The following is a 23677-nucleotide window of genomic DNA, read 5'->3' as shown; positions in this document are numbered from 1 at the left end:
CGGACACCTGTGAGGAAGCACCTATGAGTCTACCACTAATAACTATCACGGCACGTGTTTAGGAAACAAGCACTTGAACTAGCAAAGAACGTATTCACAACTGATTCCCAACTCCCCCAGAAAGCCTCTCAGCAAGGGCCACTGCTTACAATTCTTTGGTGTTTGGGGGCCATATGTGTCACTTTTGTGCACCAAAGAGTTCTTTTAGAGACTTACCTAAGAGGGAGCACTAAAGTATACATTGTACCCATGTGAATATTGCCTTGGAGAACTTTTAGCACTTGCTAAACCCTACAGCAGGAAGAGAGAAGGACCCATCCAGGTCAAGTAAATCCGGTGAGTGAATTAATTTCCATCGGTGAGTGTTTCGTTTTCTCCTGTTAACTGTGGTTATGGCCAAGCATTCTCATAGGGTAATAAATAGATAAATAAATAAACTTTGGACAATGCCTTTACCTGTGCCCTATATACAGAACTAGTCCATAGCATTTTCCAGGATTTCAGGATATTACACAGAGGAGGAAAACAACAACAACAACAAAAAAACAACTGCCAAGCGATTTGGTCCTTTCCAAATTTCAGTAGCTGAGATTGAAGCGAGTGAATCGGACAGGAAGGAGAAGGGCAGAAAGAAGCCTCCTCTTGCCCCAGGAGCCATTGGCAGGACCACAGCCCACCAAACCCCAGTCAAAGTTGATGAGTCTGAGAAAAATGACCTTCATGCTTTCTCTACCTCTAGGATGTAACTTAAGTTTCTGTCTTGTAATCCTTCCCTGTCTTGACATTTACAAAATCCCACCCCCCACCCTTCCCAACCCACCCTCCAGTTATATTCCTAATTGTAACTCCAAAGTTTTCACTTTTGTGCAGCAGAGCACATCATAACAGCCACAAAATTGTGCAAAACTTACACAACCATTCACACGCGTCCATACACGTGAAGACAACTGTAAGCATTGTTTCAGCATGCAGGCCTCAAAGAATAAATAGCTAAATCTACAACAAATTTCTTACCAGCCAAGGGAAAGTTTAAAGTCACTTATAAATAGAAAAGAACATCTACCAAACAGCTACAACAATGTCCCCATTGTTCAGAAACGTTCCTGGGGAGAACAGCCCCTCGGAGATTATCGTGGAGTCCACTGGTCCTCACTCTGCAGCCAGCCCAGCAAGCGTCCCTCCAGGCCCCCCAGTCGGGCTTTCAATCTCCAACAGCAGCTGGTGTGGAGGCTTCAAGCTTGCTCCTCAGAGAGAGGTGACAACCATTTCAAATTTTACACATAAATGGTGGAACCCATGGAAATCAAATGCTGAATATGGTACAGCAAGGGAAAAGGGCCGGCTTTTCTCTCCCTTTGAGGGGCTGATTAATGCTGACATTAATCCACAATTACAAGACAAGGACTAGATCACAGGTTCGTTCATTCATATTTAAACCATGTGCCTCTTGCACTGAAAACCCCACCCCCCTCCCCCTCCCCCCTTCCTTCAAGTCCAGTTAGAAGCATTTACAAGGTGTGGTGGATTGGACTGTAGCAACTTCTTTTCCTTTTCCTTTTCTTTCTCTTCATTCAACTTGGCCTCTCCAAAGTAGAGATCCCATCTTGTCTCATTGAGGGATGGAGTCAGCTAAACTAGAGGAAAAGGAAAATGTTTTGTTAGTCTCAAAATCTGAAAAAAAAAATTAAACTTGGGACAGAGTAGGTCAATATGGCTTCCAAAGGTCTTAATGACACATTCGGTAGGTGCATTCATGCATGCAGATGGCCCAACAAAAACCGTGGTATCCGAAGAAAGATCTTTGCTTCTTTCCTAAACATATATACGTTTAAAGTTCAAACCTATACATCTAGGTGCTGTTACGAGTTGCCTTCTTCTGCTTCCGACATTCATAATTCCTCTCCACAGTTAAACAGAGCCACTGTAAAGTGATCACCAGAGGGTCACAAGAGATTCCTTGGCCAATCCCCTCCCCGCACCCACCCCCCCGCCCGCCTTGGGCCCATTTACCATAAAGGATTCCAAATTAAATTTATTCACCATATAGAAGGCAGACATATTAATCCTCTTATTTAAATGCATCTCTGCTATTCATTACGGCAGAAATCAGTCTCGCTTTCTTTCACATGACAGCATACCAGGCCTCACCAGCCCAGGGCTGGAGTTTATTCTCCAAGTTCATCAGTCCACACTTAGGAGACTCGGGCTGTGGTATGCAGTGTTATTAGCTACAGAATCAACCACCATCAAACGTGAATATAAATTCAAGGTGCCATAACCACGAAGCCTGCACATTTCATGGGAGCTGCTGTTTCCCACACCGCCCATCCTTCCCGTTTAGTTAAGTCTAATTTTACAGAAGGAGACTTTGCAGAGGGCTTTTGTCTTTCAAATGCTCACCCTGTCTGTTCTTGGAGCCCATTTCCAGCCCTAGCATAAGAGTCTGCAGCCCCAGTGCTGAAACTCGAAGTACAGACAGAGGGAATTCAGGAGGGGCGCTCATCCCTTGCACTGACTTCTTGCTCCTGTGTGTCCGGAAGTCTGATCCATTTCATTAGTTGTTTCTTTTGGCAGTTTCGTAATGGTGATTCAAACTTTCAAGACATTCCTTAGACTACGGGTGTCATCGCCCACCCTCACCTCCTTGAAACCTCTACAGCAACGTTAGGCCTAAAGAACGTATCTTGTGATAATATGAAATGTCAAGATGTTACACACTCAAACAGAAAAACAAAAAACCCCCAAACAAAACCACCACTAAAAAGGGGGGCCGGGAACAAAGCAAACCAAAATCCAAACGCCGTCAAGTTGGGGGCCACACAGCACCATGAAAATGGAGCAAAATCAGAAGTAATTTCCTCTTTGTCCCTTCCCGGCAGCTGGGAGCAGCTGGAGAGAGTTAAAATCTCCTTGGTGGATAAGCTTTTAGACCTAGGGAAACCTTTTGTTAACACTGTATTAATTCGGGTAGCACCTACATGTGGAGGGCGAAGCCAGGTCCCGGAAGCGTCCGCAGCTCAGGACTGATACCTACACGGCACCTCTTTTAAGTCACTGCATCCGGCTCAAGTGTTTTAACGCTATCTTGTGTGTAGTAAACTTTAGAAATTTAAACCAACATTCTCTCAGTCGGAAACTCCAACAGTGGCTTTGATCAGCTCCACGCCACCCTTTAAAAAGGCGAACCTGGCCCTGTCGAATTTCCTTATTCTGTGCTTGACTCTCTGGCTAAGAGCACCAAGGGCAGAGGGGATGTTGTTTCGAATATAACCGAACACTTTATTTGTTCCATTTCCCAGGGACCGGACATGTGTGATTAGGTTCAAATACCCAGGAGAGGGTGAATTCGAGTGTTTGCCAACATACTCACTCTGGGCTGAGAGAGGAGGTACCAAAAATGAAGTATAAAGATAACAAGCTGATAATAGTCAAAGAAACCTCATTTTCGCATGACACACAAAGCTAATTCCACTGCGAGCTAAGGTCTAAATTGAAGGGAGGAAAGAAAACTAATACGAGTATTGAACACTTAATATGTACCAGGCACTGGCTAGGTATTTTCACGCCTTTCTTTTCTTTTTCCTCATTTACCAATTCACCCAAGTCTGAACTGGGACAGATCTCAAGGAAAGCACAATTCGAATCACTCATTTGACAAAGGAGATCTCTGAAGTGCAGAGAGGTCCAGACTCCACAGCTAGAAACAGAATGTACATGTGGTCTCTCTCTTTTCTACCTATATGACATATAGGATGCCAGCCACTTCCAAGGATGCCAGCCAGTTACCCTTTGGATGTACCGCCACCATCACTGGCAATTTTTAAGGCTCTCCTATGCAAATATAGTCAGTTTTGGACTAACACCCAATTTAGTGCACTGTTAATTGACGCTTTTGCCTAGAAGGTCCTTTAAACCTTCCTTAGAGTTGAGTAATGCATTCATATCGCAAATGAAATAACCCCTTTCAGAGTATTTGTTTATTCAGGATTATTGAGATGCCAGCAAGGCTGCAAAAACCAGTTTGTAGCCCCATTTGCTCCCCAGAGGACGGTTCTGACAGTTCCTGCTCCTTTGAAGGAGTTTCAGTCCAGGAAAACATTACATTACTAAGAACTGTACTAACTGTAATGGGCTGGAGGAGATAACTGAAGCAATGAAAGAAACAGAACGATTACATGTGAAAGGGAGGCCAGTTTTACTGGTGTTTCTAAACGAGCTGTAAGAGATGAGGAAAGAAAAGACAAAGGAGTCCAAACCCCTCTTTGCTAGAAGGTCCCCTTCAAAGGTGTGAAACATACTAGGGAACACAGAACCAAACCTTTCCAAGGAAGGAGTTCATTTTCCCAGCAGTTCCTCCAAAGCAGATTTTTAAATTTTATTCTCTTATTATTAGTAATGAGCCCATTAGTCACCAAAACAAATCAATCCATGTGTTCTGTGCTACACTTAGATACGCTTAAGTGATTCCGGGGCCAATCCTGAGAATGCTTTATTTTAACAGCAGCAAAGCGGCCATTAGCTTCCCGAACCCTGAACTGTGTAGGCCTATTAATTATTTGAGCCAAGAGTATTATATACTCTTAAGTACACAAGACAACCATTATGTACCCAGATATATGACACAGAAACACAACTTTTGTTCGCCCTGACAATGGGGTCAGCTTGACTGATTAACTCTGAAAAGCTGCAGGAAGGGCAGTTTAGATGGCTCCGTGTGTCCATACATCAGACAAGCTTATACAATGCAGGTGCAACCTTTTATAAGGACAGACCTAGACTTCTCAAAAGTTAATAAATGCCCTAAAGGGGGCTATTCTGGAGGGGGGGGGGGAGAAGGAAAAACCTTTAAAATAAGCTAATGAATAATTCTGGACAGAATACAATGGGAATAATTTTCAGCATTCAATTTTTTAAACCCCACTTCATTCTAAAAAGGGTTTGAGGAAGTTAAATTTAAAAATCTACAATTATTTCCTGGGGTGATAACAATGTGAAGTTTATTAAGTAGCCATTCGGCGCGACCTCAAGTGCTTACGTTCTAGAGCCAGACTGCCTGGGTTGATGTCTTGACCAACCTTTCCGCCTGCTAAGCCCTATGACCTTGAGCAACTTACTTAACCCCTGTGCACATCAGGTGTTTTCATATACGAAGTGCTCTCATAATAATATCCCACAGGGTTGTTGTAGGGACCAAATGAAATGATCCATGGGAAACACACAGCCCAGCTGCCGGCACACAGGGAGGGCTCGGGAGACAAGGTTCCCAACCTGGCCGTAATTAGAATCACTGAAGAACTTTCTAAAAATGCTAATGCCTGGGTCCCACCCAGACCTAATGAAACCCAGCCTCTGGAGTGGGCAGGTTTCAAAAAGCTCTTTGGGAGACTCTGAGGCCCAATAAAGGCTGAGAAGCACTGCCTTATGTTGGGTTGCAGCTGTGGTCAACACAAGTGTTTAAGTTCCGGGGTACAAGTGCTCTTATTTGTAGTTCATGTAGAACCTCTATAAGATGCGCTATATGGAGCCTGTTCCACTCATGTAGGGGCTCACACAGCTAGCTCAACTATACGGATACTTACAGCTAAACTGGCTCTTACCTTACGCTCACTCTCTTTAGGATGCATTGTGTTTAAGAGGGCAGATGTTTCCAGGTGCTGACGAACGCAGTAGGGATCAGCGAATACGGGACCGTGGTTATGCTGTTCCACGCGTCCAACGTTGGATCGTAGCAGTCCAGAGTTTTGCATCGCTGAATGCCAAAGTACCCTCCAACCACGTAGAGTTTGTTTCCGGAGGCCACAGCGTGGCAGCTCATCCGCTTTGCTGTCACGTCTCCCACCTTGGTCCACTGGTAAGTCTCGCTATTGAATTTATAAGCAGAGCAGGCAGAGAACTCGGTATCTCCCCCCATAATAAAAATCTGGTTACCCAGCACGGCTGCCGCCGTGTAACGCCAGGGTTGGGGACAGGTGGCCGGGACCGTCCACCTGTTTTCACACTGATCGTAACACTGAACCTTGGGGAGCTTGTCATGACTGACGCTGGTACCTCCGAAAGCAAACAGCTTGAGCTTGGCACTCACCACTGCGGCATTGCTGACCCCTTCTCGGAGAGGGGCCACCATGGTCCATTTGTTGGTTGTGGGGTCATAATGTTCTACTTGCTTTAGAGAGACTGAGGGGGAGGCCGGGAGGCAGCCAGTGGCGGCAGTGTGCCCCCCGACCACGTACAGGCAGTGCTTCAGTTCAGCAGAGCCATGGCCAAACCTGGCCACCAGCATGGGGGCCGCCTTGGACCACTCCTCATGCAAGGTATCATAAACCCAGACATCTTTCGAGACTCCATTCTCAGACCCTCGCCCCCCAGTAATGTATACTTTGCAGCCAATTGCACAGGCACTGAACTCTTTTCTCGGGCTGGGGATGTCGGCCTTGGGAATGATCTCTTTGGCCTTCTGGTCGACCAGATACAGCTTGTCACACATGAAAGTCTGTCCTCCCAAGAGGAAGAGGGCATGGCCGGTTTTCCGGGGCCGGGCACAGAGGCTGGTCACCACACCGTCGTTCTGCAGGATTTTCAGCTTGCACCTGATGGCCTCTTCCACGATCTCCTTGCTCTTCCTCTGCTTAGTGATGAGCTCCTCCATGGCCACATTCTCCATGAGATAGATGGCCGGCAGCAGAGCCAGCCTCACCGTCTGCAACAGCTCCGGGAGATGGCAGTAGCGCTTCTTCAGGTCGTAGCTGATCCAGTTAATTGCAGACTCGTACACAAGTCTTTCGTCTTCCGTCTCCAGCTCTTCACTGGACAGGAGCTGCACTACCATGTCCTGAGGCAGCTGGAGGAAATCTTCGTTCTTCCTGATGGTCTGGAAATTGCTGAGACACATCCTCCAGGAGAGCTCGTACAGCTTGGTGCACTGGTGCGCGTCGGACAGCAGCAGCATGCCCAGGCAGTTGGTGGGGTGCAGGTTCTTTTCTAGGAACTCAGCGCAGGCATCCCGGATGTCTTGAAACTCCAGCATGTCGCCAGCTTCCAGGAGCGATTCCGCGTTTTCTTCATTGATGATGACCCGGGAGGAGTAAGCGTAGTCGAGGAGCAGCTCCAAGACTTCCGGGTGGATGGAGTTGTCGAAGTTGACTTCGCTGTCCTGGCTCTCCTTCAGGCCGCCGCTGAACATGGCTTCAAAGTAGCGGCTGCACGCGGCCAGCACTGCCCGGTGACACGGGAAGGTCCTATTTCCAGCATGAAGAAGGACGTCGGTGAAGAGACGCTGCTGGCGTAACAGGTTCAGGTGAGTGAGGACACTGTCCGCGTAGGAAGACTTGTGGAACAGATAGATGTTAATGGAGCCACTGCTGGCCCTGGACTTGCGGTTCTCGTGCACACTGACGGACATTTTGTTTCCACTCCTGAAAAACAAAACACAACTATTGAACCTGATGCTCTCAGTGTTCAGAACGGCCGAACCAAACCAGCAATTGTTTTGGACAGAGGAAACAGAACACTTCGCTGTTGGCCCTGCCACCCTACTGTTCTGAATAATGGACAGTCAGGCCTATACAAAGTCAGAGACGGCTACCTACCTATAAGGAAAGACACTTATTATAATACTGTTGAGCTATTTAAACTATACACTGTTTAAAAAAAAACAAACAAGCACTGCTTAAGAGCAGGTTCATCTTGGAAAACCTGATTGCCAACTTGCAGGATATTGAAGTCCTTGAGAATGTAAGTCAGCAAAAGCCAAGAGGAGCAAGGTCTCATTCTCACAGCTCCCTGCCCTGGTCCAGCTGATTCACTGCTGGCCACCTGAAATGCCAGGCCTCCAGCTCTTGTAACGCCGGGATGGGCACAGGCTTTAATACCCTATGCAAGCATCATAAAGCCATGTGTAAAACAAATACCTACTAATTAATTCCATTAAGAATTCCTTTGGTAAGACCCAGTGCCTTACCAAAGTAAGTGCAGTAAATGGGAAATGTAACATTAAAACCACAGGCTTAGGCCAACTTCTAAAATGACCAAACCTTTATTTATCATTACAAATAATTTGTAACCAGACACCTCTACCACTACAGCATCCTGAAAGAGCCCCAATATAAACACAACCATATACTGATCAGCAAGCTATCGTGGAAACAGGATAGATTCTGGCCACAGTCACCACTCCCCTTTCCTGCTCCGGACAGCTTCCAAAGTGGCGATTCGGGCACAGAAAGGGAAGAATATTTTGAATAGCAAAGTCAGGAGTTCTGTTGTTCTGTTCTCCCTGCTTTAAATCAAATCTTAGAAAACCAGTTGCAAGAACAAAGGATGTATCCACCCATCTCTCTTGATTAAACAGGGCATCACCAGGACCATTCTTGCATACCTGCAAACGCTGGCACCTGCATCTAGGCAGTCCAAAATGCAAATGTCGCTTTATCGAAATCAAAACACACACGTGTGTGTCTATGTGTATTGCCTGCCATTGTTTTTTTTTTTTTTTTTAACATCTTTATTGGGGTATAATTACTTTACAATGGTGTGTTAGTTTCTGCTTTATAACAAAGTGAATCAGTTATACATATACATATGTTCCCAGTGCCATTGTTAATTTAGGGCCACTCTAGAATTTATTTGCTGACTAGAGTGTTTTCCTCAGTATCTAAACGGAACTTATAGCAGAACCGAATGCTCTCTTTGGCTTTCCTCAGTAATCAAACTGTAGGCTAAAGATACAGGACATGCCTATCACCTATCTTCAAAAACTGAACCATCTTTCTCCTTTTTCACCCTACCCTTCTGTTACTTCAAAGAAATAATAGCTTCAAGAACCTGCCTGTCAAAGGATTCCTAGGGAAACTGTTTATCCCAGGAGGGTAAACTGCGTGGTTACAGTATCTGTTCCAAACACGGAACAGCCAATCCTTAGGGCAGAGCTGAAACCCAAGGCCTGCTTGTTTCCTTCAACCTGAGCAGCGGAGGCAAGGCAGGCGCAGAAAACAACAGAGGCAGGTACCTAACTTGCCTTTGACACACAGGCCTCATACTATTAGGAGTTGCAACTTGTTTTCTTTCATTTGGGGCATGTAACTTTTCACTGTGAGTAAACGTGACTTAGTGGAAGAAAATAAACAACAGAGTCCTAGGGCTCTGGTGTTAAGAAGCCTTTACGAAGCACCCATCAGTCTCCACAGTGACTTGGGCACAAATGGTGAGAAGGCAAGCATCACCGCAACCCTCAAGCTAAGCCTCTGTGGTCTAATCCATTTTACCCAATGCCCAATGCTCCTAAGAGCAAGTGACAGGACCCTATGTGAATACACCAGGTTCTCCAATGTGTTAAAACAGTATTAGCATCCCTGCTGTTCTACTGCTGTAGTCATCACTTGCATTAGTACATTCAAGCTGAAATTCTTTGAGAAAGATTTTAAGCCTAAACCTCAAAAGATGGTATAAATATTCCTATGCCTTATACAGAAAGGTGCAAGAATTCCAAACGAGTAGCTATGCTTTTTTTTTTTAAGCTAATGCTTCCAAAGCAACCTCAAAAGCTGCCTCCTGTGGATGGACCTAGAGATTATCATACAAAGTAAGTCAGACAGGGAAAGACAAATATCATATGATATTGCTTATATGTGGAACCTAAAAAAAGATACAAATGAACTTATTTACAAAACAGAAATAGACTCACAGACAAAACAAACGTATGGTTACCAAAGGGGAAAGGGGGAGGAGGGATAAATTAGGAGTTTGGGATTGAAATATACACACTACTGTATATAAAATAGATAACCAACAAGGATCTACTGTATAGCACAGGGAAATATACTCAATGTCTTGCAATAACCTATAATGGAAAAGAATCTAAAAAAGTATATATATATTATATATATAATGAATCACTTTGCTGTACACCTGAAACTAACAGCATTGTAAACCAACTATACTTCAATTAAAAAACAACAACAAAAGGGCTTCCCTGGTGGTGCAGTGGTTAAGAATCCACCTGCCAATGCACCAAAGTGCCTGCAGACTGAGCTGGAATTACACCCACCCGGCCCGGAAGGCGTTTCCCTAAGCAGTGTAAAACAACACTCACAGCCAGGCTTACGCTTAACAAAACAGTTTAGAAGACCTTGGGATATAGGATCTGCATCTCTTTGCATCCTGTGTTTATGCTCCTGTATTTCCCAGGTAGGTTCATAAAGCCAGCAGAAAGAGCCTAGCCTGTCACCTTGGATGCCACCCAGATGGAGAAGTGTGTCAGTCAAAATCCAACAATCTTGCAGCAATATTTGATTAAAATAAAAGGTAAACTTGAAGACCCAAGGGAAACGACTTGCCTTCTAGTTTAAAATTATGCAAATGTGAGAACGTCAGCAGAAACCACGTATACAGCCACTAAACACACCTTCAACATGAAATGAATCATCCTTCTGGCATTTTATTAAGTCCCCAGAGAAATAATATTTGCATGCCAAGTTAAGTAGCAAAAAAACACACACATATACTTAACCTGCCTCTACAAAGAAGGGGAAAAGGGCTGCTATTACCAGTGAACATCAAAAGGGATTCTAGCTACAGTAACTTCAGTTCACTTAATGCTCTTTAACCAGGCTCTGGGCCTCCAATACTTAGCGGCGTGTCACATTTCTTTGGGTTTTAAACCTGATCTCAATGCAATCAAAGGAGAAACTAGGCAGATTTTCTCGGACACTCATATTATTGATAACAACGGAACATTATAAAGAGATTGTTAACAAGAAAAGCATTTTACTACACAGTCCTCTATAACACCTGTAACGCTCTTTAACACTCTGGCCATGCCTGTGAGGGCGACACCACACACACGCCAAGTTCAACGGTTCATCTCCACCCTGCCCACCAATTCCTATCCTTCGAAACTAAGCATGGTAAGACTAAATACTTCCATGAGAAAAAACTAATTTTTCAGAAACCAGTTTTCATTCATTCCCTACAGACATCTGGCCGCAGTGAACGTGCCCTCACTAGGGGTGTCTGCGCGTGGCCCTATTGCTCACCGTGCCGGGTAGGGTGCAACGTGGACCAACAATCCCGCGCGCTCGACAATGCTCTTTCCGCTGGGGGGGAGGGGGGGAGGTGCGGGGGGGATTGATCGTATTCCGGCTCAGCTCCTAGCTCTCCAGCAGCTCGCCCGGGCGGCGCTCCACCGAGAGGAGCCCCCTCCAGCAATGCCCGGCTCTTCTTGCTGTGGGAGGGCAGCGGTGGACACCAGGTCTCCGCCCCGAGAACAGCTCCCCACCGCCGCCTAAGTCGGAGCTCCAGGCTCCGGGGCGCACACACACCCCTCGCGATCACACCCCGCAGGCCAGGCAGCCCCTGAAACCCGGCGGCGCCCGCAACAGGTCCGCGGCGGTAGGGGAGACTTACAACAGTGGCGACCAGCCACAGTGCACGACCGGCTGGGTTCTTGCCTCGGTCACCGGGTAGGGAGGGGACGGAGCGGACGTCTCAGCCCCAGGAAGCAACAGCGACTGACCGGGCGAAGGGAGCGCGCATGTAACTCTGGCTCGCGGTCTGGTTACCGCGGGCGGATCGCCGCGGCCTCACGATCCCCACGTCGCGGACTCTGCGCCCGCCACCCGCGGAGCAGCTCCCGGAGTGAGCTCCGGAGGCGAGAGCGAGCCCCCGGCTGCAGGCGCCGCTGAAGGAGGCGGGCTGTACCCTCGCGGGAGGGAGCTGGAAAGCGCCTTGCGCGCCGGCGGCCGCCTGGCGTCTCGACTCGGCCTCTGCAGCGCCACCGCCGTGCCGCCTCCTCTCCGGCTTCCCGAGCACTCTGCGCCCGGCCGCCCAGCGCCCGGCTATAAGCGGAGCGGCGGGGAGGGAGGGGAGGGGAGGGGAGGGAGGGGGAGAGGGCGCGTAGGCAAAAAGTGACACCAGGGGAGGGAGGGAGGAAGCGCGTGAATGCGGCCAGCGGAGAAGAAGGAGGAGGAGGAAGGGAAGGAGGACAAGAGTCGGAGGAGAGTGTGTCGAGGGAGTTAGTCGTGAGAGGAAGCGGGGGAGGGGGCTGTGGCGAGTGGAGAGAGACAAAGCGCACGCGGAATCTCAGCCAAGAGCAGCTGCAACCCTCGGGGATCGCGAATAAAACAAGTTTTCCTGCGTCGGTGTGTCTGCGTCTCTAGCCCAGCCAGGTGCTGAGGGATCCTCGGCCGGGGAGCGCAGCCCCTCGCTGTGCGCTCCGAGCTGCAGGAGCCCGCCTGATGCTCAGGACAGGGCGGCGAGGGGCGAGCCGGGTGTCCGCGGCACGCGCCGTGGGCACGCACAGCCCGCGCGCCGGGTGGGATATCTGGAGGGAGGACGGTGGCGAGGTTTGGACACTCCGGGGACACCGCAGGTTGGGCAAAGCCGGGCCGTAGGGTTTCTCGGTGGCAGTGGACCAGAAAGACTTTAGCCCCTGGCGCTTCCCGCCCCCTCAGTCCTCCCTCCCCACCCCCGGCGGGTGCTGCCCCCGCGGCTGGACTCTGCCCCACGCCGCCCGGGGCAGCAGCAGCAACCCGGCGCTCTCCGGCGAGGCGTGCACCACGTGCTTTGCAGCCAATCGCCGCCGCCGCTTTATTCAAAGCGACCCGCTCCTAGGAGCTGCCCAGCCGCCGCCTCTTCGTAGCGATAAAGCGTCAATCGCCCTCTCAGTCTGGGCCCTTTCCTGTCTTTTATCGCCGGGTCGTGTTAGTTAGGAGTTCAGCAAAGAAATGGTTCAGCACACACACGTTTGAAGCGCCCTTGTGCCACGAGAAGGGAAGGCGATTAGAAAACTAATCTTGAACGGCGATCACTATGAAGCCCACTTTTGATCTTTGTACCAAGGGCTTGTCTTTCCACTGGGAGCTGAAATGCCTGTTTTTCTTTTTATTGGGTATTTGGAATAAAGTATATGAGGGAACTGTAGAGATTACCGATCCAGCTCCCTCGTTTTACAGGTTAGGAAACTGAGGCCCAGGGAGATGTGAATTGTCCAGCTAGAGGGCGCACAGCTACTTGCAGTGGCCCAGCCTTATAGCTGGAGTGGGGACCCACGAGTTTTCTCTCCCCACTCCACCTCCCAGCTTTCTTTTAAATATTAGATGCAGAAATGGTTTAACAGGCAGAAGAGGCTCTGCCTGGCGCGCCCAGAGCCCAGAGACTGCCGAAACCAAGGCTCTGTCGGTCCTTTAATCCCACTTTCCTTTACACGCGGTCCCTTCTGGTATTCGCGCTGAGAAATTTCGCTCCTTGCAAACAAAGAAAGACAGTGCCCTCTGAAGTCCTTTGTTAGCATTAACTCGTCAGCCTCACCACGAGCCTTTACAAATCTGCTTCGTATTTTAACGTATTATGCAGAGTCTCGGCTCGAGACTGCTTCACAAAGCCGGAGAGGCCAGATCAATTCCCGGTCAGACCCACGTGCAGGGGTCTGCCTGCTGCGAGGTAAAGACAGGGGGAGCGCCGCGAGCCGACCCGGTTCCTAAAGATGTGGATAAAATCAGCGAAGACCAGACGGATAGAAACACCGTAGACGTCAGAGATAGGTGCTGAAAAGCCGGGTGAGGGAAACGTGAAGCTATCGCACATATGTCTTTGAAAAAACATGCTCTGTAGCCTTCGGCAAGGAGTGGGGGGAAGGTGATCAGTGCAGCCCCCAAAGGCACCTCCTCCAAGCGCTTTGTCTGTCTGGGTTGTGGGTCAAAAACAAGCAGGTTGGTTCTGAAGACCAAACGTTAATGTCTTCCGCGGGGAGTGGGACTGGGGTGGGGTGGGGTGCTCTGTTTAAATTAAGAGATTAACATTTTTTTCTCATTAAGAAGTATTTCCTTCTTACTTAAATTACCTAACAAATCTGCTGGGAACTGTACCTAGATGACCCTGCCTAGGAATAAAACATGTCCTCAGTTCAGCTGGTTGGCTGGGGATTTTGCCACAGAAAGCCACTGAGCTAGGAACAGGCCATCTATTTTGGTTGCATCTTTACCACCCGGAAACTGCAGTGTCCTTAACCGAGGGGCCGGGGGGAGAACAAAGTTTACATGTCTTTGCAAATAGCTTTGCTAAGCAGGCAGGGCTAAGAGTGAACTCGTCTGGCCATTGTGTCATCATCCACCGATGCTAATTTCCTGTGTCTGTTCTACCTAACGTTGCCACCTTTCTACGCTTCAAGAAAAGAGAAGGAAAAAAAGTTGTGGCCTGGAAAATCTTGAAAGTATTCAGTGACCACATACATTTGCTTCATCTGCCTTAGGGAGATAAGCAACATGGACGAAGGGAAAAGAAATTACTTCTTACATGGGTTATGAAAACTGGAAGACAAATGACCTGCTGCAAACCGTACGCTGGTTTGCTTGAACCGATATATGAAAAGTTTTCAGGCCTATGGGCAGTGGCTAATGTTTATTCCACAGCTGAAAGTGATTTGCAAATTAGCATATTACAATCACAGCAACTAAAACTGTTATTCATCCGGCATCTCTCAGCCAAACCTAATTCTTATCACTTCACTTACAGGAAGAAAAGGTGAGTAAGTCTTGTATCTGTACAGGAAGAACTCTAGACAGACTTGTGATCAAAATGGATGATGACAGACGTTGTAGATATGAGTCATAAGCAACTTGGGAAACACTACAGACATCCCTGTTGTACAATGGCCACCACCTCCCTCAAGATGTTAGGCCGGTCCCCTGGGCCCCTGGGAGCTGGTCTGCGCCTCTGCCTTGTGACACCAAACCAAGGTCTTGTTTTTAATGCTATTAAGAAGCTGTGCCCAAGGCTTTGGCCTTGTTATCTCCCTTAACGATGTTATTTTGTTAGGCTGAAAAATAAACAGCATGGGGTTAAATGTATTAGCTGCCTTCAAACGTAATTTATCTTCATTCCATCCTAATTTACACTCTGTCTGAATTAATGAGAATGATTTAATTAACACCGTGTGACCATAGTACCAGGGACAGGACAGCTCAGGGGATTAGACCAAACAGTGGCTAAGCAGCTGCCATCCTGCCTCCTGTGGTTCCCCGCACCCGAAGCCCCACCCGCATTTCAGACACATTCCCTGCCAGTCTTCCCAAAGTGTCCCTGTTTGTTCTTTGCTCGTCTTCCTGAATGTGTGACGAAGACGGCTCAGCTTTCCTTCCTCCTGTGACTTGCGAAATGGGCCTCAAGACTGTGGCCTGTCGTCAGTGTGGCCGAGAGCCTAACAGCCTGACAAAGACTTGTGCTCTTCCTCCCCTAGTGTCAAGTTCGTGCTGCAAGTGGATACCCAGCCAGGGACGACACGCCTCACCTTCCACCCCGCCCCCCAGCCCGCCGTGGCGCACACGCGCGCATGCGTGCTTACATCTTGGGCGCAACACCTGTGGAAGGAAAGGGAGGGAAGCAGAATGGGCAGGGGAAGAAGTTGAGCTGGCGTGCGCCCTCAGTCAAGGCCTTGGCCGACCCCAGGTGGAGCTCAAGAGCGGAAATGACCCCGCGGAGTTGTCCTCAGGTAAGGCGAGAAGGCCAGGCTTTAGAGGGCTGCTGCATTACCAATTGCTGAATGCAGGCTGCCCAGGAAGGGGGCCACGGCCACGGTCGTGTTCCTCAGAGGCAGTTCTGAGGAGGGCAGAGAGCTGTGTGCCTTCTGCTGCCAGCACCCCCAGGGGCCTTCATTCTCCAAGGAGATTCTGAGGCGCTCAGTGCAATGCCCGCTTTGACCCTTCACCCTAACACAGAGATACAAACCTAGGAAAATGAGGCCTCAGTTCCGCCAGCAATCCTCTTTCAAAAAGAGGGAGATTTTTTTTTTTTTTTACTCTGACTGTTTATTAAAAAGACAAGGATAAGAAAAAAGTAAGGTAATCAATACAAGAAGTCATCAGCATTGTCTAAGTCAGTAATTTGTCTCTCTGGGCACAAACAAGAGGTCTAAACTGGTAGTTGTCTAAATTTTGGTTTACCACCTGCTGCATTTATGTCTTTTTAACTGTATTTGTGTTAAACACGTCATGATAAACTTTGAGAGTATTCTTAGAATTGGATCCAAATTGGCATGATTTTTTTTTTTTTTTTTTTTTTTTGGCGGTATGCGGGCCTCTCACTGCTGTGGCTTCTCCCGTTGCGGAGCACAGGCTCCGGACGTGTAGGCCCAGCAGCCATGGCTCATGGGCCCAGCCGCTCCGTGGCACGTGGGATCTTCCCGGACCGGGGCACGAACCTGTGTCCCCTGCATCGGCAGGCGGACTCTCAACCACTGCGCCACCAGGGAAGCCCGGCATGGTCATATTTTAAAATTTTAGTTGCTTCCTAAATCCATTATATGTGCTACCACTTTATGTGTATTTTGTGAATTAAGTTGGATTATAGTGTGACTTTTTAATTTCCAATTCCAACTGCTCATTGCTGATATATAGGAATACAGGGGACTTTTGTATAACGATGTTTAATGGAAAGTTTTCTGTGACAGTGTATTTGTGTCCTTTCAGTGCTGAGCGCTACCATCGGGCTGAGCTCCTTTATTTGGGGTTAGAGCTGGGGAATTCATTCTTCCTTTGAGACTCTGTCACTTTCCACACCCCCAAGTGACATTGCAAGTGGTAGATAGTTTATTGGCTGCTTACAGGACTGCAGAGGGTCACATTTGAGGCACTTTTCCTTGGTATTCCTCGCTAAGGTCCAGTCATTAGTAAATCAAACCATTTAGGATGCTTCTGCTATTTCTATTGCAGGACCGTTCAAAACACTGATCTTCACAGCCTGTGGCTGGTTATATATTTTAGGGTCAGGCTTTTAAAACTGCATTTATTATTTTCTCTCTGATCACAAAAGCACTGCATGATAGAAGGTTGGAAAAAAACAGAAAAGTAAAAGAAAAAATTAACCATAAACCTACCACTTAGAGATAATGACACCTAGCATTTAAATTCTAGTCTTTCTGGGACTTCTCTGGTGGCACAGTGGTTAAGAATCCGCCTGCCAACGCAGGGGACAAGGGTTTGATCCCTGGCCCGGGAAGATCCCACATGCCACAGAGCAACTAAGCCCGTGTACCACAACTACTGAGCCTGCACTCTACAGCCCGTGAGCCACAACTACTGGAGCCCACGTGCCACAACTACTGAAGCCCGCGCACCTAGAGCCCATGCTTCACAACAAGAGAAGCCACCACAATGAGAAGCCAGCGCACCACAACGAAGGGTAGCCCCCGCTCGCCACAACTAGAGAAAGACCGCACGCAGCAACGAAGACCCAATGCAGCCAATAAATAAATAAATAAATGTTCCTTTAAAAAACAAATAAATAAATAAATTCTAGTCTTTCTGTATCCACATAGTATTTTATTTTTAGCAGTTATGTGGTTAAGGACAGAGACTCTAGAACCAAGCTGGAATTCCTGCTTTGACATTCACTAGCAAGGCTCCTTAACAAGCATATGGAAAGCGTGTAGAACAGAGCCCAGCTAGTGGTAAGTGCTATATAATGGCTCCTTTTATGATTGCGGTAGACTCTTTAAGGAGAATGATATTCCTGCAACCCCATAGCTATTTCCTAGGAACTCTCCTAAATAAAAGTGACTTGAATCCTTATTAAAGTTGCTGTTTCCACAATCTGCCCAATAGCACTGGATTAAAGGACACTTCTGGTCTTGAATGAATTTACATACTCTTTTGGAGTGTTTATCTGAGGCTCTGCTTCTCTCAAACCGAGCTTGTGCAGTGAAAGCTCATATTCACGGGAATCACCTTTGCTTCCTTCCACCTCTTACAGACACTGTCTTCTTTTTGTCCTGGGACCATCGTTCTTCAGTTGATGCTGGAGAAACAATTCTTTTTTTTTTTTTTTTTTGTGGTACGTGGGCCTCTCACTGCTGTGGCCTCTCCCGTTGCGGAGCACAGGCTCCGGACGCGCAGGCTCAGCGGCCATGACTCACGGGCCCAGCCGCTCCACGGCATGTGGGATCTTCCCGGACCGGGGCACGAATCCATGTCCCCTGCATCGGCAGGTGGACTCCCAACCACTGCGCCACCAGGGAAGCCCTGGAGAAACAATTCTTAATTCTCCATTACCTTAAAAACTAAGCTGCTGAAAGGGAAAAGTATTTAGGAAAGCACATTTTTAAAAAGCAGCTAGCTGTATTTGGAAGGCAGCAGGCCAAAACAGAGCATACGTGAAATACAGGTCCCTGCTTTTTCCTGCCCTGAAGAGCTGGTAGAGGGCACTGGGTAAAAGCTTACTCATATCTGTCAGAATCATACCAGGTCTCTGCGGGGTGTGGCCTTTCACAGCCCAGGGGCATCTGAACCATTTTCCTTCTCTTTTCCATAATTTTTGAGTGCACCAAGCCCCTGGATCTAAACTCTTAATTTGTTCTCAGTAATTACATTGAAGAATTGACCGTTGTTCCGAGCGGTGAAAATGAAGGTTTTGTTTGGCCTATAGGCTTTGCTTCCAGGGCAAGATGCCAAGTCTGAGCATGTCTGGGCATGAAGAAGGCCCCAGAAGAAGGGACCTTTGTGGCCCAAGAGCTCGTACCTTTGAATGAATGAATATTCAGAGGATTTTATGGCACTCTGTGAGCACACACTTCACTCAGACAGGAGTCTGAAATCAGGAAGCTGCAAGTCAATGTTACGAGAATGAAGAAAGACTGAAAAAGGAGAGACATGCTGGTGAGGGTATTATCTTTATTTTTTTATTTTTATTATTTTTGCGGTACGCGGGCCTGTCACTGTTGTGGCCTCTCCCGTTGCGGGGCACAGGCTCCGGACGCGCAGGCGCAGGCTCAGCGGCCATGGTTCACGGACCCAGCCGCTCCATGGCAGGTGGGATCTTCCCGGACCGGGGCACGAACCTGCGTCCCCTGCATCGGCAGGCGGACTCTCAACCACTGTGCCACCAGGGAAGCCCGAGGGTATTGTCTTTAAGTTCTCATAACTGTTCCTCCTTGTGCTTTTGAAAATACAACCTGAGCAAGGATATGAAGTCACGTGCATTTTACGGTCTTAAGTTTCCCTTAGCCACGTAAGTCATTTTTGACAACAGTTGCTATAAAATCCCAAATAAAGTTGGAAGACTTGCTATTCCTTTATCTGAGGATATTTGGAAATATTGAACTATCAGGAGGAAATGATAACTTTAAAAAATTATGTATATTCACATAGTACTAAATCTATTTTCATACTCACAATTATCTGAGAAGTTGTGGTTCCATTCATTCATTCGTTATTCAATCTGTCATTCATCCAGCGAATATTTATTTACAGGCGTCGTATTAATACTGAAGGCTGGGGTATTCCCCAGTCCCATCAGGGTTTTTCCAGCCTTCCACTGTGATTTCACATCCTGTAGGCTTGGCTTGCCATCAGTGTTCTCATATTTGCATTTTGAATGTCTCCTCCCAACTCTGAAACCCTGGAAAGAAGTCATATAGGGAAACTTGAGAGGAATGAGGAGGAAAAGAAGAAAAGCACAGGCAGAAAAGGAGCTCAAGTTCTGTCACCCTTATTAGACCGTTAGTCTAGAAGAGAACCAGAAGAATGCAGAGTGCCTGGGTTGTGAAATGGTGGTCTCCAATTGCCATTTTTCACCCAAGGATTATAAATAAAGCCGTTATTGCCTCATTAAAACCTGGCCTGTTAAAAATGGTAACGTGGCTCAGAATGGCACCAGCCAGGAAAGGAAAAGGGAAACGTCATAGGCAGGAGGTGAGAGTCAACATTGCACCTCCTTGCTTTTCACAAAGGCTTTTGTTTTCGAGAGGCTCCGAGTTTTGCCACAGTGTGAGGAAACATCCCAGGGGTTCCCAAAACTGTGCATCAATTTCTTCTGCACCTTTTCTGGGTCACTTGTGATGCCCCCGATGAGCAAAAATGAGCAAGGTACACTCTGATTTTTCTGATGGTGGTGGGGCTCCAGGCAGATCCTTGATCAGTTTCATCTGCATGCCTTTTCTCTGTCTCACTTGTGTATTTTTAAAATGCCATATACAATGTTACCTAACTTAAACAAGTTAAAACTTTAAAAAGTGTCTCAATATTGTTTATATATATTTTCCTGCTACAGACAAAAGGTTGGGTTTTTTTCACCCCTTGCTGGTTACATAAGAAAGGAAACTATCATCCCGGACAAAGCCAGGAATGGGACACTAGTGCAGGACAAAGATGCAGGGCCACAGTGCAGAATTTGAGTGAAGCAACAGTGCCCTCTTCTGGTTACAATGAAGAATCAGCCAAAATTCAAGACGATTAAGGCTTAGCGATTCTACTGTACAGCATAGTGCCCATAGGTAAAAATACTGTATTGTGTTCTTGAAATTTTGCCAGGGGGTTAGGTCTTACGTTAAGTGTTCGTATCACAAAATTATAATAATAAATAAAGAGGGCGGGAAAAAAAAAGAGGGCGGGAGGAAACTTGGAAGTGATGGATATGTCCATGACCTAGATGGCAGTGATGGTTTCATGAATATATACTTACTCCCAAACTCATCAAGTTGTATATATTAAAAATGTACAGCTTTTTGTACGTTAATAATACCTCAATAAAGTGCTTTTTTAAGAAAACAAACAAACAAACACCAAGATATTGGAAAAGAGTGAACACAGCGTGGAGCCTTTGAGCAGCTGCATAGCCCTGAAGGTTATGACTCAAATGAGCACGGCCAAGTGTAATCTGGAGGCCAGTCTGTCTGCAACAATGTGATGCCACTCTTGTGCTCGACAGGCTGGCAAACAGAGGGCACAGTTGGGCCATCTGTCTCCCCAGCACAGACTGGGCGATTCCCACTGTCCAGTCCAGTGCCATTGCCCCTTCTGCACACAATGCTAATATAAGTTGTCCTCAAGGCTACTGGACAGGGACCCGTTTGTCCACGGGGATGGTCTTGGAGCTAATAAGAATGACGAGAATGCCTAGCATTTATTTTTGTCTTATCGTGTGCTAAACACTACACGTGCCTGTCTCATTTAATCCCTGCAGCAACCCAAGAAGACTGAAAGTCTCAGTGGGTGAAGCCAGAACCCAAGGTGGGTTTTATCCCACTAGAGTTGCGCTCCTAACCACTGACCTACCCTGTCTCCTCTACTTACCTGATTAGCTAGGGCCCCTGCTTTTCCACCCCCTGGAAGGCCAGGTTTGGACCCCTGGCACATATGCAGAGAATTTACAAGAGGAGGAGAAAAAGTGACTTGTTTGGTTTTCTTTGCTTCACGTTGACAGGTCTGATAAGGAGGTGACAAATGAGAAGCTGGAATCAACTGACTAAAATTGCATGTTTTTTTAAAATTCATTTTTACCCTTTAACCACAGTTGATTAAACGTCTTACCAGATCATTCTTTCATTCTGGCACACTGTACCCACTAGAAATGGGTACATCAATTCACAAGCAAAATAATGTCCTAATCAAGTTGCTTTTAAAAATGTAGTTCAGGCATAGTTTCTTAACTATGGAACGAAACACTATTTCCCCAGCTATGATTAAACACCGAATATTGAGAGTCACATCTCTGCTCACTTCAGTGTCTGCAGTCCAAATATCTAGGGAAGCTCTGTGTGTGTTCCTGGAAGGATTTGGAGAGAACATGCAATGGAAAATGAAGGAAGCACTGAACTTCTTGGCTATATCCAACAACTGTGAGATTATAGTTAAAAACCTAAGATATGGGGCTTCCCTGGTGGCGCAGTGGTTAAGAATCCGCCTGCCAATGCAGGGGACATGTGTTCGAGCCTTGGTCTCCCTGGAAGTACACGTGTTCGAGCCCTGGAAGATCCCACATGACGCAGAGCAACTAAAGCTGTGCGCCACAACTACTGAAGCCCGTGCACCTAGAGCCTGAGCTCCGCAACAAGAGAAGCCACCGCAACGAGAAGCCCATGCACCACAACGAAGAATAGCTCCTGCTCGACGCAACTAGAGAAAGCCGCGCGTAGCAGCAAAGACCCAATGCAGCCAAAGATAAATAATTAATTAATTTTTTTAAAAAACCCTAAGATATACAGATTATGCTAAAGTTTGAAATCCTTAGATTGGACAGTGGTTTACAGATGGGAAGGATGTTGTCAGTGAGGAGACATGGATCCTCCTTGAGAATGTCACGGTGCTTTTCACTCTCTGAAGAAGCCAAACACAATAAACCTCAATTGTCTAGAAGCCAACTAGACATTAATAAAACTAGATGACTAATAAAACATCTAGAATGATTAATAAAACATTTTCCTGTGCTGAACTTTTAGAGGAAAGATGCTAAACAAGAAAATATGTCCCTGTTGGAGCTTTTTTTATTATTTATTTACTTTGTGGGGGGGGAGCTTTTAAAACTTTCTTCTTATTTTTTTTTTTAGCCGCACCATGCAGCATGTGGGATCATGTGGGATCTTAGTTCCCCCCACCAGGGATCAAACCTGGGCCCTCTGTATTGGTAGCGTGGAGTCTTAACCACTGGACCACCAGGGAAGTCCCTGTTGGAGCTTTTTTTTAAAAAGCAAGTAACATCTACCCAAGAAACAAATCAGTAAGAAATATCTCAAATTGAGCAATAAAAATGAACAGTATGAAGGCAATATTGACAGATGTGGGAAACAGCTGAAGAACAGAAAACAGAAACCATCCCACATGGCCACCTCTGCAGAGCGGGCTGGAGCTTGTGGGGTGGGGACCGGAGACACTGCCGTTCCTGTTGTCCTTCTGTGCTGATTATGCATCCACTAGTTTGGTTAATGTTAGGAATTTTTTTTTTTTTGCGGTACGCGGGCCTCTCACTGCTGTGGCCTCTCGCGTTGCGGAGCACAGGCTCCGCACGCGCAGGCTCAGCGGCCATGGCTCACGGACCCAGCCGCTCCGCGGCATGTGGGATCTTCCCGGACCGGGGCACGAACCTGTATCCCCTGCATCGGCAGGCGGACTCTCAACCACTGCGCCACCAGGGAGACCCAATGTTAGGAATTTTTTAAAGTCAACAACAAAAATTAAAATGTTATTTTAAAAAAATACCCATTTATTATCTCACAGTGGGTCAGAAGTGCCAGCACAGAGTGGCTCAACTGTTTCCTCTGCTCAGAGCCTCCCGTGGCTGAAGCTGTGGTTCAGCCAGCCTGAGCTCTTATCTAGAGGCTCTGAGGAAGATTCTCCTTCCAAACTCATTTCAGTTTGTTGACAGAACTCAGTTCCTTGAGGTTGTAGGACTGTGGTTTCCGTTTCTTTGACTCACAAACCCCTTCATCTTCAAGCCAGTGATGGTGCATCGAATCCTTCTCCTGCATCTATCTGTTTTCCTTTTCTGTCTGCCTTTTCTGCTTTTAAGGACTCATGTAATTACATTGGGTCCACATGGATGATACAAGATAATCTACCTATCTCAAGGCCAGTTGATTAGTAACCTTGATTATATCCACAGTGTCCCTTTTGCTACATAATACAACATAACCACAAGCATGACAAGGGAGGGCAGAGACCGTGGGGGCCAAGCTACTATAGAAGCTTAAATATCGAGATAAAATCAACAGTTCTTGGAAATGGATGAAGAAACAATAATTATATTCTTCTTCCTTGAAGACAGATGCAAGTGGAGAGAAGTTATAGCCCAATATCAGGTAACAGGCTACTGTTCTTTGTCAGCTAGTATCATCAGATGCTTTGTAGGTCTGGCACGTAACTGTAAGTGATGGGAACTGGATCAGAGCAAGAGTGGCCTGAGCTGTAGTCGCAGCTCT

General features: G+C 47.0%; 1 protein-coding gene and 1 long non-coding RNA gene across 3 annotated transcripts; one reads left to right on the top strand and one right to left on the bottom strand.

Moving 5' to 3' along the window:
* Positions 1-1488: 1488 nt before the first annotated feature.
* ENC1 (ectodermal-neural cortex 1) lies at positions 1489-11814 on the bottom strand. 2 transcript variants are annotated; one of them, XM_060009319.1, is made up of 3 exons: positions 11401-11814; positions 5598-7412; positions 1489-1634 (listed from the first exon to the last, which is right to left on the bottom strand). In XM_060009319.1, the coding sequence occupies exon 2, from the start codon at positions 7397-7399 to the stop codon at positions 5630-5632; it is 1770 nt and encodes a 589-aa protein (XP_059865302.1). In that variant the 5' UTR covers positions 7400-7412; positions 11401-11814; the 3' UTR covers positions 1489-1634; positions 5598-5629. The 2 variants fall into 2 exon arrangements, with proteins under 2 accessions (XP_059865302.1, XP_059865303.1); XM_060009320.1 differs by lacking the exon at positions 11401-11814 and adding an exon at positions 11031-11070.
* Positions 11815-13386: 1572 nt separating this feature from the next.
* LOC132422192 (uncharacterized) lies at positions 13387-17224 on the top strand. The gene is made up of 3 exons (XR_009518827.1): positions 13387-13550; positions 15230-15481; positions 16902-17224. It is a non-coding gene; the product is annotated as an uncharacterized lncRNA (long non-coding RNA).
* Positions 17225-23677: the final 6453 nt, after the last annotated feature.

The sequence above is a fragment of the Delphinus delphis genome, chromosome 3, assembly GCF_949987515.2.
Source record: "Delphinus delphis chromosome 3, mDelDel1.2, whole genome shotgun sequence".
Classification (NCBI taxonomy): domain Eukaryota; kingdom Metazoa; phylum Chordata; class Mammalia; order Artiodactyla; family Delphinidae; genus Delphinus; species Delphinus delphis.
The sequence above is the reverse complement of the archived record's forward strand: the minus strand, read 5'-3'. Positions and strand labels throughout refer to the sequence as shown.

Bases quoted from the DNA above. Each gene is read 5' to 3' on its own strand.
- ENC1 (XM_060009319.1), bottom strand. From the start codon at position 7,399: ATGTCCGTCAGTGTGCACGAGAACCGCAAGTCCAGGGCCAGCAGTGGC.